This window comes from Chiloscyllium plagiosum, unplaced genomic scaffold (assembly GCF_037043375.1).
Source record: "Chiloscyllium plagiosum isolate Xiang-an unplaced genomic scaffold, Cpla_swu_hap1 HiC_scaffold_26, whole genome shotgun sequence".
NCBI classification, from domain to species: domain Eukaryota; kingdom Metazoa; phylum Chordata; class Chondrichthyes; order Orectolobiformes; family Hemiscylliidae; genus Chiloscyllium; species Chiloscyllium plagiosum.
The window spans coordinates 41,170,934-41,189,630 of record NW_028270164.1 but is presented as its reverse complement, the minus strand read 5'-3'; the positions used below and the strand labels follow the sequence as shown (position 1 = coordinate 41,189,630).

The following is an 18,697-nucleotide window of genomic DNA, read 5'->3' as shown; positions in this document are numbered from 1 at the left end:
GCTTATTTCTGTTTCCATTCATCATAATAAAAATGCACAATAAGGATACAGTAAGGAAATGAATGGAAAATAATTTGGAGAATATATCAACAAGCACCTTGCTGTTCAGTTATCTTAAAATGGATTCCATAGTGAATTAAAATAGTTATACTACAGAAATCACAAAAGACCTTCTGCTTTGTAATTGATACCTAAGAAAATGACAGCCATACATTAATTCAGCAGTTGTCACTTTTACATTCAATGGTAGTCATCACAGTTATTTCACTGTACTGTCTTCCTGGTCAGTTTGAGGAGAAACTGTTAATTATGTGGGAAGCCATTTTGCAATCCAAAATAGAACCAATACATCTGAGGAAAAACACCTATGACTTGCCAAATAGAAAGAAAGAATGTTAAAATAAAGTAAGTTATCACTGAGTTTAACCAAGGTAGAAAAGACCTCAAAATGCCCATACTCAAGACTAGGCTTGAATTAGGCAGAAATGTGGGGTGCCTGGCTAAGCAAGCTCAAGCCACAGCATTAACCAAATCAGGAGTGTGAACTGGGTCCATGACATGTCAAAAAATGTGACTTGATTTCTTCAACATATTTACAGTAGACCTAGCAATAAATATCAAAAAGCTGCTTTGTGGAACAGAAATAATTGACAGGATAATTTCTCACATGATACATAAACTGGGATTTGAAACAAATGGAAAAACCATAAATCTCCACAATGTCAATAAGAACAATAGGGAAAAAAGTGCACCAGATTGCATAGAGCAATTTGAACAAAATATGGTAGTGATGCAAAGTTTAATTGTTCTTTGTTCATACTGGCACATTTTCTTCTCACTACTTTACATGTAGTCAGCACTGTCTTCAATAATTTTCAATGGCAGCAAGCCGTGTCAGCCCTTCACCCAAAAATACAATTTAGTAAAATAGCTAAAGTGCAGAATATTTCAATATTGAACTTAAATTGAAAGCAGGGTATTATTTGCATTTTCCAGTCATAACATTCATGACATCAATGATTCTACAAAGCACTTGAAGCAAGCTACTGCAGTGCAATCAAGCAAACAGTATGGCAAAATCAAACTGTTCTAAGTTAATGTTAACTATAAAACTATTTTCAGATACATGCAATGTCATTCCTTAAGGACAAAGAACTTTCAAGGACACACTGCCAGAGGGTCATTTTTAACCCCTCTGGCATTTTGGCAATATTCTCCATTATGATCCACCCACTAGTCAAATATGTGTGAGTGTATATGAATGCAGGGTGTATTCCCCCCCGCACCCAGTTAGACGAAATCAGACATGAAAGTTTTTGTTCAAATGTACCAACATTTTTCCAGTGTATGGGTCAGCTTCACCAACAGCAAAAGCAGTAACCCAAAATAATCATGGCAAGTTTTACAGACCTGATTCCAAATGGGCATAAACAACATAGCAATGAAAGGAAGACATTTTGCAACAAAAACAAAAGCAGCAACTTGCTCACAACCAGCCCAGGGTTATATTCACTGACAACTATTTACAGACAAACGTCTCCAGCAGACACCGGCCCCACCCTCACTGACTCTACAGTTAAAGCCTGTTGTGCTGTTCCACTAATTCCGACTGAAAGAAGTTTGTTAACTCATGAACTAAATACCCCGAAGATACAAATCTCACTAACCAGTGAATATCCCATTGCCGGGAGAAGCGAGAAGAGCAGAACCTCTCTAAACAGGTCCACATACACCAACAACTACCCTTCACTCTCCCAGCACGCATGCGCACGCCGCCCACTTAATAATGACGCCGGGGACAGTGCCGACCAGCGGCCGGGAAGACCATCGTTGTTCATTGACAGCGCCGACCAGCGGTTAGGAAGACTCATCGCTGTTCCGTGACAGCGCCATCCAGCGGAGGGGACGACGTATCGTTGCCCAGGGACCAATATGGGGTGATCAACTGGAGTAAACACTACATCTGCAGTCAGAGGATCCCTTTGTGGATGTCAGCCAGGGCCAAGGCTGTGGTACACTGGGTGGTCTGGGGGTGGGAGGAAGAAATATGGAAGGACAATAGTGGTCGAGAATTCATTAGTGAGAGGAGAAAACAGGCACTTCTGCAGCTGTAGACCAGACTCAAGGATGGTATGTTGTCTTTTGGGTGCAAAGGTACAAAATGCCACAGAAAAGCTCAGGGCATCCTGAACGGAAGGGTGAAGAGAGTCAGACATTGTAGTTCTTGTCAGGCCCTTTTATGGGATATAGGTAAAACAGTGTTACTTCTGCAATCATAATTGCTTATGCAAGGTAAATGAACTCACACCAGTGTATAATTGTTTCAACCAAGAGCTAAGTTAACAAGAATGAAAACTATGTGAAGGAAATATATAATTGTTTTTGTATTAGCTAAAATGTGCATACAAGAATGAATGTGCCTGCAAACAATGGTAGATGTTACAGACAAATAGATAAGGTGCTGTGAGGGGAGGGGGTGTAGGTTAAGTTAGATATGCTTATACAAGCAGTAGTTATAAGCATCTGTTTCCCACTTCTGCAAAGACAAAAAAGACCACAATCAAGAGGTCATAAGGCTCAGTATGGGCAAAGAATGGAAGGAATATTGCTTTAGAAAGCAAGGAAGCAGATGGCAGTGGAGGAAGATATATAACAATGGACCACAGCAGGATGTGGTGAAATGGCCAGGCAAAACTTGTACTTTGTTATGCACAAGGTCGGATAAGGCAAGAGATAAACAGTAAGGGGCGTTGGGCTGAGAGAAGTGGGAGATGTAAACAGGGGAGGAGCAATGGAATAAGTGGGGGAGGAGTAAAAGAGAAATGAATTGTATATACTTACTAAACTCTGTGTGTCTATTTTAGACACCATGCTTGCAAGCGTATAATAAACGATACTGCTGCTTCAGATCTTGCCTTGGAGTGAAATTCTTGAAGTGAGTGGGTTCTATTTCCCACACTTTGACAAGAGTAAAGAGGTCCTACAAGCAGACTTCAGAGAGTTACATAGGAAATTGAAAAGCCACAGTTCAAAGATTACTTCTGGTGTTATGCAGTAGTGTATACAGGAATAGAAGGGTACAGTAGAGAAGGTGGTGTTGTATGGAATGAGGTGGCAGAGGAAGTGGTGGAGGCTAGTACTATTACACCATTTAAAAGGCATCAGGATGGGTATATGAATAGGAAGGGTTTTAAGGGATTTGGGTCAAGTGTTGGTAAATGGGACTAGCTTAGGTTAGGATATCGGGACGGCATGGACGAGTTGGACTGAAGGGTCTGTTTCTCTGCTGTATTTCTATATCTTTATGACTGTATGAATGTGTCAGTGGAGAGATGGTGCAGGAAGGAAGGATTCAGATTCCTGATGTGGGGTGGGACCATTTTCGGAGGACATGGAAATAGTACAAGTTGAACAGGTTACATCAGAATAGGAACAGGACCAACATCCTCCTGGGGAGGTTTTTTTATGCTGTTGAAGCTGATTTAAATTGGATTAGCAGGGAGTTTGTGCTGAAGTTGTGTAAAATGATAGACTTCCTCATTATAGGAAGGATGTGATTGCATGAAAGACGATGCAAAGGACATTTTGATTTTATTGTCAGGTGTATTAAGTACAGGAGTACAGGAGTACAGTGAAAAATGTACAATGTTACCACACATAGTGCCATCTTAAGACAGTAAGACATAGGAGCAGAAATTAGGCCATTCAACCCATTGAGTCTGCTCCACCATTCAATCATGACTGATAAGTTTCTCAACACCATTCTTCAGCTTTTTCTTCGTAACCCTTGATACCCTTGACAATCAAGAGCCTATCTACCTCAGTCTTAAATATACTGAATGACCTGGCCTCCACAGCCTTCTGTGGCAATGAATTCCATAGATTCACAACTCTCCGGCTGAAGAAATTTCTCCTTATCTCCGTTCTAAAAGATCTTCTCTTTACTCTAAGGCTGTGCCCTCGGGTCCTAGTCTTTCCTACCAATGGAAACATCTTCCCAACATCCACTGTGTCCCGGCCATTTGGTACAGAGGAACCTCGATTATCGGAATATCAATTATCTGAATATTGGATTATCCAAAGAAGATCTCAAGGTCCTGACAGAAACATTGCATCAAAAACGTATTTGCAACACTGATCGCATCTTTTGTTTACAGCGATTAAAAGTGAACTCGGTTTACCTCCCGCCCTCTCGCTTTCTCTCCACACTTTCCCTGGAGTTCTACACCGGGGTGTATCCCAAACCCCCCTTCCCCAGATAATCTCTCCAACATTGTCTGTACAGGGCAAAGGTGGAACCTGTCAAAAAGTTGCAGTAAAAGATTGTGTGTGTGCACGCTATTTGGAGACTCACCCCTCCCAAAAGGTAGCAGCAGCGGTCTTGTTGGTGTCCAGTCTGCCCTGGAGAGGAGGCGGGGGTGGACGTGGATGGGGTGGGGGGCGGTTTTGGATGGGGACACACAGGGGCAGGCAGGAGGGTGATGTTGGATGTTGGGGATGCACCGGGGCAGGATTGCACGAGGTGTGGGGGCTTGCGCGCTGTGTGCTGCTGCCTCGTCTCCTGAACGGGGAGCAGACTTAACAGAGAACTCAGAGCCCCAGAGTTAAGGCATTGAATCGATTAACTGAATAATCAATTATTCGAACGAAATAGTGCCCGCCCATCTCGTTCGGATAATCGAGGTTCCTCTGTATCCTGTAAGTTTCAATTAGATCCCCCCCCCTCATCATTCTAAACTCCATCGAGTATAGACCCAGAGACCTCAAACATTCCTCATATGTTAAGCTTTTTATTCCTAGGACATTCTCGTGAACCTCCTCTGAACACGCTCCAGGGTCAGCACATCCTTCCTGAGAAGGAGAACTATTTTTTGTACCTAGGTACAAAAAACTTAGGTACAAAGTAAGGAAGGAGAGACACAATGTTAAAAGGTTAAGTATTACAGGCCATCACAGTATTAGTAGAAAAATAAAGAAATAAGGTAATAGTTAACATTAAAGTCTTTAATTCATTTAAGATTTACAAGGGGTGGAAGCTTTGTGCTATGTGGAAATATTGGAGAAGCTGGAGTGAATTTCTTCGGAACAACAAAAGTCAAGGGGGCCTTGATGGAGATATAGAAAATTAGGAGGAGCATGGTTACAGTGGATAGGAATCCACACTTCAAGCCTCGTCCTCCAATTTTCATTCCTGAGCGAGACTCCATTTTAATAGGGTGTCAGTGAACAGGAGGTATAGATTTAAGGTAAGACCTAGAAGGTCTAGAGTAGAGTTGAAGAGAAATCTTTTCACCTAGAGGGTGATGAGAGTCAGGAACTTGCTGCCTTTGAGGGTGATTGAGTCAGAAACATTGAAGTAGTATTTAGATATTCACTTGCATTGTCAGAGCTTCAAAGGTTATAGCCAAGAGCTGGATAATGGGATTAATGTAATCAGATCTTTGATCAACACAGAAACATTGGACTGAATGGCCTCCTGTGCTTTTAACTATGAATCTATGATAAACCGCATTGAATACAGTACACGCCCATTCTGGGAAGGGAAAAATCTACTGGAACTTGAGGGTACGTTTTCGTGCATAAAAAGGGACTTACCTTGGGAGTCGGGCCTCCATTTTGCCAGAGTGGCGCGGAGAGAAGAAGGAGTGAAGCGAGGGCTGCCGGGAAGGTAAGGGCTTAATTTATATTTGGGCAGTGGCTAAACCCAAGATACTATACATGTAGTATCTCCCTCCCGCCCTCCCCCCCCCCCCCCCCCCTCAACCAAAAGAAAAAGACCCTTATCTTTCTTTTTCATTTATTTAAGTGCATTGTTTGGTTTTAGTTAGTTCATATAAAGCTAAGCTTACAATGGCAGGGGACCTCAGACCCATGGCATGTGTCTCTTGCTTGATATGGGAGCTTAGGAACGTGTCTGACATTCCTGACTCTTACACTTGCAAGACATGTGTCCAGCTGCAGCTGTTGTTTGACCACATGATGTCTTTGGAGCTGTGGATGGACTCACTGTGGAGCATCCGCGATGCTGAGGTGGTCGTGGATAGCACGTTTAGTGAACTGGTCACATCGCAGGTTAGAATTGCTGAGGGAGACGGTGAATGGGTGACCAAAAGACAGAAAAAGATTAGGAAGGCAGTGCAGATGTCCCCTGCGGTCAACTCCCTCCGAAACAGATATACCGTTTTGGATACTGTTGGGGGAGATGGCTCACCGGGGGAGGCCAGCAGTTGTCAAGATCATTCACCGTGGCGGGCACTGCGGTTCAGATGGGCGGGAAAAAGATTCATAGGGCCATAGTCATAGGGCATGCTATTGTGAGGGGAGTAGATAGGCGGTTCTGTGGCCGAAAACGGGACTCCCGGATGGTATGTTGCCTCCCAGGTGCTCGGGTCAGGGATGTCACCGATTGGCTGCAGAGCATTCTAAAAGGGGAGGGTGAACAGCCAGTTGTCTTGGTGCATATAGGCACCAACGATATAAGTCGAAAGCGAGATAAGATCCTGAAAGAAGAATTCAGGGAGCTAGGAGAGAAGTTAAAAAGGAGGACCTCAAAGGTAGTGATCTCGGGATTACTACCAGTGTCACGTGCTAGCCAGCATAGAAATGAAAAAATAGGCAGGATGAACATGTGGCTTGAGAGACGGTGTAGGCGGGAGGGCTTCAGATTTGTTGGACATTGGGACCGTTTCTGGGGAAGGTGGGACTATTACAAAAGGGACGGTCTACATCTGAACCAGACTGGAACCAATGTCCTTGGGGGAGTTTTTGCTACTGCTGTTGGGGAGGTTTTAAACTAATGTGGCAGGGGGCTGGGAACCAGAAGAGAAAACAAGTAGGCAGCGAGGTGGAGACTGGAGACTGTAAGAATTATGAAGATAGCATTAATAAAGGGAAGAATAGGCAGAGAGCAGGTGAGCGCAAAAGAACTGGTGGCCTGAAATGCATCTACTTTAATACAAGGAGTCTAGTGTGTAAGGCAGATGAACTTAGGGCTTAGATTGGTGCCTGGGAGTATGACGTTATTGCCATCACAGAGACTTGGTTGAAGGAAGGGTATGATGATTGGCAACTAAATGTTCCAGGATATAGACGCTTCAGACAGGTCAGGGAGGGAAGTAAAAGAGGGGGTGAAGTTGCATTGCTGGTCAGGGACGATATCACGGCTGTATTAACGGAGGACACTATGGTGGTCTTGGGTAGTGAGGCTTTATGGGTGGAGCTGAGAAATAAGAAGAGTGCAGTTACATTGTTGGGGATGTATTACAGACCTCCCAACAGTGAGCGTGAGGTAGAAGAACAAATAGGTAAACAGATTATGGAAAGATGTAGAGGCAATAGGGTAGTGGTGATGGGAGATTTTAAATTTCCCAACATTGACTGGGATACACTTAGCCTCAGAGGTCTGGATGGAGTAGAATTTGTGTGAAGTGTCCAGGAGAGTTTCCTAGAGCAGTATGTTAATAGGCCGACGAGGGAAGGGGTCATATTGGACCTGGTACTGGGGAACGAGCCAGGACAAGTGGTAGAAGTTGCAGTGGGGAATTTCTTTGGGAACAGTGACCACAATTCTGTAAGTTTTAGAATACTTGTGGTTAAAGAAGAGAGTAGTCCTAAGGAAAGAGTACTAAACTGGGCCAAGGCCAATTATATCAAAATTAGACAGGAGCTCGGAAATGTGGATTGGATACAGCTATTTGAAGGGAAGTCCACATTTGAGATGTGGGAGGCTTTCAAAGATAGGTTAAAGATGGTGCAGGATAGGCATGTCCGGTTGAAGGCAAAGGATAGGAAGAGCAAGATTCATGAACCATGGATGACAGGAGAAATTGTACGACTAGCCAAGAGGAAAAGAGAAGCGTACATAAGGTCTAGGCAGCTAACAACAGAGCGGGCCCTGGTGGAATATCAGAAGAATAGGATAAGTCTTAAACAAGGAATCAAGTGGGCTAAAAGGGGTCATGAAATAGCTTTAGCGAGCAGAATTAAGGAAAATCCCAACGCATTTTATACTTATATAAGAAGCAAGCGGGTAACTAGAAAAAGGATTGGTCCCCTGAAAGATAATGAAGGAAGGCTGTGTACCGAACCTGAGATTCTGAATGATTACTTTGCATCAGTGTTCACTGAGGATCGGAGCATGATGAATGTTGAGATTAGAGATAGAAGTTTGATTAGTCTGGATCACATTGGCATAAGTAGGGAAGATGTGTTGGGTATGTTAGAGGTTAATAAGGTAGATAAATCCCCAAGACCGGATGGGATCTATCCCTTGTTGCTGAGGGAGGTGTGAGAGGAAAAAACTTGGGCCCTGACAGATATCTTTGTGGCATCGTTAAATACAGATGAGGTGCTGGAGGACTGGAGGATTGCTCATGTTGTCCCCCTTTACAAGAAGCATAGTAGGGATATTCCGGGTAACTACAGGCCAGTGAGCCTGATGTCGGTGGTGAGGAAGTTGCTGGAGAGGGTACTGAGAGATAGGATTTATATATATTTGGAAAGGAATGAGCTTGTCGGAGATAGGCAACAAGGTTTTGTGCGGGAGAGATCACGCCTTACCAACTTAATAGAGTTCTTCGAGGAAGTGACCAAGTTGTTAGATGAAGGAAGGACTGTTGATGTCATATACATGGACTTTAGTAAGGCGTTTGATAAAGTTCCCCATTGTAGACTAATGGAGAAAGTGAAGTCACATGGTGTGCAGGGTTTTCCACCTATGTGGATAAAGAACTGGTTGAGCACCAGGAGACTGAGAGTAGTAGTTGAAGGGAGTTTCTCGAAATGGAGAAAGGTGACCAATGGTGTTCCAGAGGGGTCAGTATTGGGGCCACTGTTGTTTGCAATATACATAAATGATCTAGAAGAGGGCACTGTTGGTATGATCAGCAAGTTTGCAGATGACACAAAGATTGGTGGTGTAGCCGAAAACATAAGGGACTGTCAGAGAATACAGCAAGATATAGATAGACTGGAGAGTTGCGTGGAAAAGCGGCAGATGGCTTTCAATCCAGACAAATGTGAGGTGATGCATTTAGGCTAGACTAATTCTAGAGCGAATTATACAATGAATGGAAGAGCCTTGGGAAACATTGATGGGCGGAGAGGTCTGGGAGTGCAGGTGCATTGTACCCTGAAGGTTGCTGCACAGGTGGATAAAGTGGTCAAGAAGGCGCATAGTATGCTTGCCTTCATTGGACGGGGTATTGAGTATAAGAGCTGGCAAGTCATGTTAACATTGTACAAGACATTGTTTCGGCTGCATTTAGAATACTGTATACAGTTCTAGGCGCAACATTACCAAAAGGATGTGGGAGAGGGTGCAGAGAAGATTTACGAGGATGTTGCCTGGTATGGAAGGTGCTAGCTATGAAGAGAGGTCGAGTAGCTTAGGTTTACTTTCACTAGAAAAAAGGAGATTGGGGGGGGGCCTGATTGAAGTTTACAAAATCATGAAGGGTACAGACAGGGTGGATAGAGACAAGCTTTTTCCCAGGGTGAAGGATTCAATAATGAGAGGTCATGCTTTCAAGGTGAGGGGTGGAAAGTTTAAAGGGGATACACACGGCAAGTACTTCACACAGAGGGTGGTGGGCGTTTGGAACGTGTTACCAGCAGAGGTGGTAGATTCATTTAAGATGCAGCTGGACAGATGCATGAGTAGGTGGGGAGCAGAGGGATACAAATGTTTAGGAATTGACCAACAGGTTTAGACCATAAGACCATAAGACCATAAGACATAGGAGTGGAAGTAAGGCCATTCAGCCCATCGAGTCCACTCCGCCATTCAATCATGGCTGTTGCGCATTTCAGCTCCACTTACCAGCGTTCTCCCCGTAGCCCTTAATTCCTCTAGACAACAAGAATCTATCAATCTCGGCCTTGAAGACATTTAGCGTCCCGGCTTCCACTGCACTCCGTGGCAATGAATTCCACAGGCCCGCCACTCTCTGGCTGAAGAAATGTCTCCGCATTTCTGTTCTGAAACGACCCCCTCTAATTCTAAGGCTGTGTCCACGGGTCCTAGTCTCCTCGTCTAACTGAAACAATTTCCTAGCATCCACCTTTTCCAAGCCATGTATTATTTTGTACGTCTCTATTAAGTCTCCCCTCAATCTTCTAAACTCCAACGAATACAATCCCAGTATCCTCAGCCGTTCCTCATATGTTAGACCTGTCATTCCAGGGATCATCCGTGTGAATCTCCGCTGGACACGTTCCAGTGCCAGTATGTCCTTCCTGAGGTGTGGGGACCAAAACTGGACACAGTACTCCAAATGAGGCCTAACCAGAGCTTTATAAAGTCTTAGTAGTACATCTCTGCTTTTGTATTCCAACCCTCTTGAGATAAGAGATAACATTGCATTCGCTTTCTTAATCACGGACTCAACCTGCATGTTTACCTTTAGAGAATCCTCGACTAGCACTCCCAGATCCCTTTGTGCTTTGGCTTTATTAATTTTCTCACCATTTAGAAAGTAGTCTATGCTTTTATTCTTTTTGCCAAAGTGCAAGACCTCGCACTTGCTCACGTTAAATTCCATCAGCCATTTCCTGGACCACTCTCCCAACCTGTCTAGATCCTTCTGTAGCCTCCCCACTTCCTCAGTACTACCTGCCTGTCCACCTAACTTCGTATCATCGGCAAACTTCGCTAGGATGCCGCCGGTTCCCTCATCCAAATCATTAATATATAATGCGAACAGCTGTGGCCCCAGCACCGAACCCTGCGGGACACCGCTCGTCACCGGCTGCCATTCTGAAAAAGAACCTTTTATCCCAACTCTCTGCCTTCTGTTAGACAGCCAATCCTCAATCCATCCCAGCAGCTCACCTCGAACACCATGGGCCCTCACCTTGCTCAGCAGCCTCCCGTGTGGCACCTTATCAAAGGCCTTTTGAAAGTCTAGATAGACCACATCCACTGGGTTTCCCTGGTCTAACCTACTTGTTACCTCTTCAAAAAATTCCAACAGTTTTGTCAGGCACGACCTCCCTTTACTAAATCCATGTTGACTTGTTCTAATCAGACTCTGCTCTTCCAAGAATTTAGAAACCCCATCCTTAATGATGGATTCTAGAATTTTACCAACAACCGAAGTTAAGCTGATTGGCCTATAATTTTCCATCTTTTGCCTTGATCCTTTCTTGAACCAGGGGGTTACAACAGCCATCTTCCAATCATCCGGGACCTTTCCTGACTCCAGTGACTCTTGAAAGATCTCAACCAATGCCTCTGCTATTTCCTCAGCCACCTCTCTCAGAACTCTAGGGTGTATCCCATCGGGGCCAGGAGATTTATCAATTTTAAGACTTTTTAACTTTTCTAGCACTATCTCTTTCGTAATGGCAACCATACTCAACTCAGCCCCGTGACACCCTTTAATTTTTGGGGTATTAGACAGTACATTTGGATCAGCTCAGGCTTGTAGGGCTGAAGGGCCTGTTCCACAGTTGTAAATTTTCTTTGTTCTTCTTTGTTCTTTGTTATAGTTTTTCAAATTGTCTTAGGGATCTAGACACTGCTGACAAGTTTGTAATTATTGACCAACCATGTTTGCCTGTTTCTTGTTTCTTGATCCTTCTGCCAATGGGAATCAATTCTCACTATATATTCTGTCCAAACATTTTATGATTTTTGAATATCAAAAGTCAGGTTAAACTTCTCTTGTCCAAAGAGAGCAGCCCCGGCTTCTTCAACCTATCCATGTAACTGAAATTACACATAGAACTATTATTGTGATTGTTTTTTCCCCCCTTTTTTGCTACAGCTTTCACATTCTAGATGCCCATGAATTCACTGTCTGCATTATTGGAAACCGACTATCTTCATATCCCTTCATTTCTAAAGCAACTTTCTCTATTATATATTCTTCTTCTTGCCCATCAATCCACTGCCAGTTTTCCTGCTATTTCCTTCATGCCACTATTTATGTACAACTGCCAGAGTGCTGGCCATAATTTCTAGCACTTTCTTTTGAACCCCTTCACCTCTTCATGTTGTTTAGCAGTTTTAAAATCCCACTTTCAAACTTGACCCTGCTTATGCTCTGCTTATTCTGTTTTGTTCTTGAGCATTCTTCATTAATATTTTCTTACCTCTAGCATTTCTCTGTGAAATTCCTTAGGTTTTTTTCTGTAAGGTGCTATTGATGTACAAGTTTCTATTGATATATATTAACTGGTAAAAGCCATATGTTATGTGGCTCCATAGGGCAAAACATGCCCAAGGTGACTCAAAGTTGAAATATTGTGGAGTTTGAACATCTGACTCCAAGCCTGATCCTCCAATTTACATTCCTGAGTGAGAGTCCATTTTAAGATTACCCTTGTAACTCTAGCAAAATGCTTTTTGAATTTGTTGAAAAGCTGGAACTTAACTTCATTAGCATGACAGCATCAGGGAAAGCGCATAATGTTCTGTTGATTTAATAAATTTGAAGATTAAAAATAAACTAAAATTATGTGGGTAAGATAAATAAACAATCCGAACAGCCCCTTTACTTATCCTAGATACCACTTGCCAAGCCTGCACCATAGCAATGAAGTTCACCTTGTGTTGTGTAAGTTAATGGTTATGAAAGATGTATTGTTGAAGTTGCACCCAATCTGGTGATGTAACACAGTCTTTGGGCAGTGAATCAAGCAATCTGACAGCACCAAGTCGCAATGGATATACTTGATAAAAACTGAAAGAAGTGTGAATGCTGTAACTCAGAAACAAAAACAGAAATTACTGGAAAAGCTCAGCAGGTCTGGCAGCATTTACAGAGTTAATATTTTGGGTCCAGTGATCCTTCCTCGAACAGAAATGTTAACTCTGATTTCTCTCCACACACGCTATTGGACCTGCTGAGCTTTTCCAGCAATCTCTTATTTTGTAATGGATATAATTGTTTCGTCTCTGGCTCCTGATAGCTGTCATTAGACATAACGAGCTTATGTTAGTTATATTAATAAAGCTATGGCACTGGAACCTGATGTATCTATGATTGCCATCTGTGGCCGTATTTAGTATGAAAGTAGAATGGGTACGGTTGCTTTGAAGTTCAATCCTGAGGCTGGTTCTTAGTTTTGCCTTCTCCTCGGCCCGTCTGTTGACTTGAACTCCAGCTGATAATGTGGCATCAAACCACATGACAAAAGTATCCCTTTCCAATAAAGGTCATCACCATTTGTAGCTTGTCCCAAGAGCCAGTAATCCAGCAATATCTAGTATTCAAATCATTTCAATTGATGAATTTGAGTTTAACCTTTTCACTCCTTTGGGCTTTATTCTGTGGTCATGATTTCAGCGCATTCTCCTTCCATACTAAAATCACATCAGCATAACTAAACTTAAGAAAGAATGTTTGCTGAAATGAACAATTGTAGTTCATTCTTTAAACATGAGATGTCGCTGTTCAGCTTTTATTCTTCTCTGGATTAGTGGTGCTGGAAGAGCACAGCAGTTCAGGCAGCGTCCAAGGAGCTTCGAAATCGACGTTTCGGGCAAAAGCCCTTCATCAGGAATAAAGGCAGAGAGCCTGAGGCGTGGAGAGATAAGCTAGAGGAGGGTGGGGCTGGGGAGAAAGTAGCATAGAGTACAATAGGTGAGTGGGGGAGGGGGTGAAGGTGATAGGTCAGGGGCGGGAGAAGGGTGGAGTGGATAGGTGGAAAAGAAGTTAGGCAGGTAAGACAAGTCCGGACAAGTCATGGGGACAGTGCTGAGCTGGAAGTTTGGAACTAGGGTGAGGTGAGGAAGGGGAAATGAGGAAACTGTTGAAGTCCATATTGATGCCCTGGGGTTGAAGTGTTCCGAGGCGGAAGATGAGACGTTCTTCCTCCAGGTGTCTGGTGGTGAGAGAGCGGCGGTGAAGGAGGCCCAGGACCTCCATGTCCTCAGCAGAGTGGGAGGGGGAGTTGAAATGTTGGGCCACAGGGCGGTGTGGTTGATTGGTGCGGGTGTCCCAGAGATGTTCCCTAAAGCGCTCTGCTAGGAGGCGTCCAGTCTCCCCAATGTAGAGGAGACCGCATCGGGAGCAACGGATACAATAAATGATATTAGTGGATGTGCAGGTAAAACTTTGATGGATGTGGAAGGCTCCTTTAGGTCCTTGGATGGAGGTGAGGGAGGAGGTGTGTGCGCAGGTTTTGCAGTTCCTGCGGTGGCAGGGGAAGGTGCCAGGATGGGAGGGTGGGTTGTAGGGGGGCGTGGACTTGACCAGGTAGTCACGGAGGGAACAGTCTTTGCGGAAGGCGGAGAGGGGTGGGGAGAGAAATATATCCCTGGTGGTGGGGTTTTAATCGTCTCTGCTACCTACTTTTCAAAAGTCCCTTAAACTGCACGAATGGATAAGGCAAATGATTTATTATATGATGTTAGTTCTTCACGCTCTAATCTTAACACTACATTTGGGACTAATTATGCAAAATTACAGAATTGATGCTCTTAATACTGATCTGGATACTGGCTCTGATGACATTTACCTTATGGTTCTCTAATAAATAGGGACTATGAAAAGAATGGCATTAATTGCTAAAGAGTCAGAGTCTAAAAGTAGGAAAGTGTTGCTGCAGCTGTACAAGGCATTAGTGAGATCACACAATTTTGCTCCCCTTACTTGAGGGATGGAGTTGTATTGGAGGAAGTTGTAGAGTCATAGAGTTCTACAGCATGGAAGCAACCCCTTTGGTCCAACTCGTCCATGCCTACCAGGATATCCTAAAGTTCGGAGGAGGTTCATTGGATTGATTCCAGAGATGAGGGTTTACCATTTGAAGAGCGATTGAGCAGTTTAGGCCGATACTCTCTGGAGTGTTGAAGAATGAGAGATCAAATTGATGTATGTCAGATGCCAAAGTGGCTTGACAAAGTAGGTGTAGAGCAGATGTTTCCTCATATGGGGCAATCTAGAATGAGAGGTCATAGTTTTAGGATAAGATTTAAAACAAAAATGAGGAGAAATTACTTCTCTCAAAGAACCGTGAATGTGTGGAATTCACATATCCCAGAGTTCAGTGGATGCTGGGATATTGAGTAAATTTTAAGGAGAAGATAGATTTTTAATTAGTATTGGGTTGAAGGGTTATGAAGAGCAAGCAGGAAAGTAGTGGAGTTGAGATGAGATCAGCCATGACTATAATAAATGGTGTAAAAGGCTCAAGCAGCTGAATTGCCTACTCCCACTCCTAATTCTTATGTGTTTTTATGTTCTGTGAATCATTGCTTACTGAACTCTATAATTACATTCATACACTGGAGGAGCTGATTTGGTAGCTATATTTAAAAAACAACTCTATTCTGGAAAATTACAGTTCTTCAGTTGTGGGCAAGTTGCTAAAGAAAGATCAAATGAAAATGTACCCTATGATTCCTTTGCAAGGAAATGATATTTACAAATCAAAGCATGACAACAAGAAAACAAGGATAGAAATCATAAGGTTAGTTTAATTTTGGGAAGAAATTACCAAGTGTGGATGATGGAAATCCAATGGATGTTGAGACTTTTACAAAGACAAAGCTGTTTTATTCAAGTTCTACACTGTGTAGTGAAGTTGATTAAGGGTCTGTGAGAACTGGCGGAGACATCTTTAAGTTGTATCACCCAAAGAGATGTATGCTATCAGTCACTTGATGGTCCACAATGTGAATATTGTTGAAAATAGAGAGGCGTGTCGTTGAAGATTTTACTCTTCCACTCCTCCAGACAAATACAAGAATGCCAAAATTTCAAAAAAAGTCAGAACAATTTATACTATAAAAGAAAAAGGTGCTGATTGGTTGGCAGGTTGATGAGTTGCCATTGAGAAAGCAAGACGGGATATTGTAGGCTCCCCAAGCTTCAAAATAATTCTTAAAAAGTAAATGGCTTGAACATATTCCTTTTGTTTGCAGATGATGTGTATATAAATACGAATTATATCACTTTTGGCAAGTATAACTCTGTCATTTTATAAGCTGGACTGATAATATTAAATTGTTCGAGTTAATTAGCAGACTCATGATTGTTCAGCAACTGTTGTCAAATCATGGAATTACATCCAACAGTAATTATTTTGTTTTGGGTTTTGCAAGCATGAGGTTTTAGTATAATTTGTACTCTGTTATATGAAGAGCTGGAACAACAGGCTTTTTGATTCAATCATCCAGTCGTATGAAGTATAGCCTATGTAATTGGCATTACACTAGCACTGAAATTTGACTTGCCAATCAACACCTTTTCCTCAAGTGTAATAAATTGCTGGATAAAGAAGACAATTTTTTTGAAGCTTTTCAGCTTGCATCATCAGGACAATTTAAAAGAAATACAAATGCAAAGAAAAACAACAATTATATTGTATGATTGGTTGGCAAATGGACTGTGACTGGTAGAGATATTGCCATGGATAAGGCATCAATTTGATGATGACCGACAGTTGTGACTTTAAGAGATGAATGTTGTCCTTTTTTTAAAGAGAGGCTTTAAGATAGAGGTGACGAGCTGTCTACTTGAAAAACCTGTAAAGTAAACAGCTTGTGAAGCCTTGGATTTTTTTAAAGTTGGAACAATAGAAGCAGCCTGAATGGGTGTGACTGTTCTCACAGATCAGAATTTCTAGTTTTTTTCAGTTTTAGGGTTAGCTTTAAGCAGTTGCTGTTGGAATCTGAACAGGGCAGAAGATGCTGGAGTTTGGAAGAAGTGGAAGCTATCTTTTCCCTTTCTTGGTTACAGCTAGAAGCTGGGGTTTCTCTCTGCTGTTTGTTTGCTTGAGAAACAAATCTATTTTCTGAATTTGCCTTTATGCCAAGAGGTGTGGTTATGGGATGTTACTATATTGGAACAGTTATTTAGTAATTGTTATTGTTTTTCTTACTCTATTAAGTTTTCCAGTAGAGTTAAGTTAATCTAAGTCCTTCTTTCTTTTGTTGTATTTTAACTATAGTGTTTAAATAAATTGTGTTTTGCTTAACGTCCAGTAGTTGGACCAGTCAAATTGTATCTGGAAAACAGCAAATTATATTTGCTTTCAAAGTTAGGAAAAAGCTAAGGTCTAGGCTACCTTCTTAAAATATTCTGTGGTGGGAGAAGGGGTTCTGGTCTGATCCATTACATAGTTACCCTTCTTAGTTTGTTTGAATTCTGATCTTGGCAGGTTGTTTGTCAAGACAATGCCCTGAGAGATGAACCATAGAATTTTGTTGAGGTTGAAACAGATGCATTGTGTACATGTCCCTTCTGTCTGCAAAGAACAGGGCTGAAAATGTGTTGCTGGAAAAGCGCAGCAGGTCAGGCAGCATCCAAGGAGCAGGAGAATCGATGTTTCGGACATGAGCCCTTCTTCAGGAATCAAAGAACAGGGCTGTACTTTATTAATATGTACAGCTTCTAGCATATTGAAGCACACCACATTGAGAGCCTGACTGAAAATGTAGAATTAATTGTCACTGTAATTTCTTGCACGCTCAGTACTTTTTAGCAAATATTATCCAATTATGGAATCACACTTAATGTTGGTCACTGTGTTTTGAATTTTGCATGTGCAGGCTGGTTGGGTACTGTTAGCACCTTGCTTGTTGTGAACGGTTAAAGGGATATGCTTGTTGCTATGATCCACCAGTCAAAATCATGAGGAGTCTGGATGGAGAGATAGGGAGAAACTATGCCTGTTGACGGAAGAGGTATGGGGCAGAGAGGACCTAGAATTGGGCACTGGCATCTAAAAGAGTGAGAGAGAGAAGGATTTTGTGCTTCTCATACAGAGTGAGAGAGAACAGAGTCAGCAGCTCCTCAAACAATATGAGACAGCAGGGACAGCAACTTCATAAAGAGAGCAGCAGATCTGTGTGAGAAGGGTAGTGGCAGCAGGAGCTAAAATCCGGCAGCAGAGAGTTCCTTGAACAGGAAACAAGTGATTGTGGGGTATTGTGACCACTTCTTATTGGTTTGGTCAAGTGGTTCTAATTAGGTGTCATTACTGCAGCTGAAGAGTAGTTAATATGTTTACTTCGAAAATATGTAACATACAAATTAATTAATTACATTAGAATAGAGACAGCTGGAAGGGCAATGTGTTGTAGCTGTAGTATGTGGGAGCTAATGCATGCTGGTGCAATCCACGTTGGTTACATCTGCAGAAAGTGTGGGCTGTTTAAGGAACATCAGCTCAGAGTTAGCAGACCTGGATTTGATTCCCGTCTTGGTCGACCGAGTGTCTGGAGTTTCCGCGTCCTCCCCATATCTGCATGGGTTTCGTCCAAGTGCTTTAGATTCCTTCCACAGCACAAAGATGTGCACGCTAGGTGGATTGGCCATGCTAAATTGACTCAGAGTATTCAGGGATATGCAAGCTAGGTGGATTAGCAAAGGTAAATGTGGGGTTAAGGAGATAGGGTGGGATGCTCTTCAGAGGGACTCAATGGGTCAAATAGCCTCCTTCTGCACTGTAGAGGTTCTAACGCAAGGGAGGTACCTGGACATTGTGTTTCTTGAGACAGTCACACCCCTTAAATTAATTACTTCAAATTTGGTCTTTGGTCAGGAACAATAACATGAGACTGAGAGTGAGGATGGTATGGGGATCCAGAATTTAGCTTTGGAGAAGCCTTAGCCTTGTTCAATAAGTACAAGACTGTCTTCTTGCTATTGACAGGGACACAAATCCTGTAGGGAGGATGAGTGAACTGACCACAGCAGATTGGTTCAGAGCACCATTCAAGTGGAGGTAGAAAAGAGAAAGG

General features: G+C 42.7%; 1 protein-coding gene across 1 annotated transcript in view; it reads right to left on the bottom strand.

Annotated features, from left to right (window-relative positions):
* The window catches only part of LOC122563254 (NADH-cytochrome b5 reductase 3-like), a 36,716-nt gene extending 34,948 nt beyond the window's left edge, over positions 1-1,768 (bottom strand). Inside the window, exon 1 of the mRNA XM_043716893.2 lies at positions 1,668-1,768. Coding sequence (XP_043572828.1) covers positions 1,668-1,682 — 15 coding nt within the window. The 5' untranslated portion in view covers positions 1,683-1,768. The remainder of the gene's footprint in view (positions 1-1,667) is intronic.
* Positions 1,769-18,697: the final 16,929 nt, after the last annotated feature.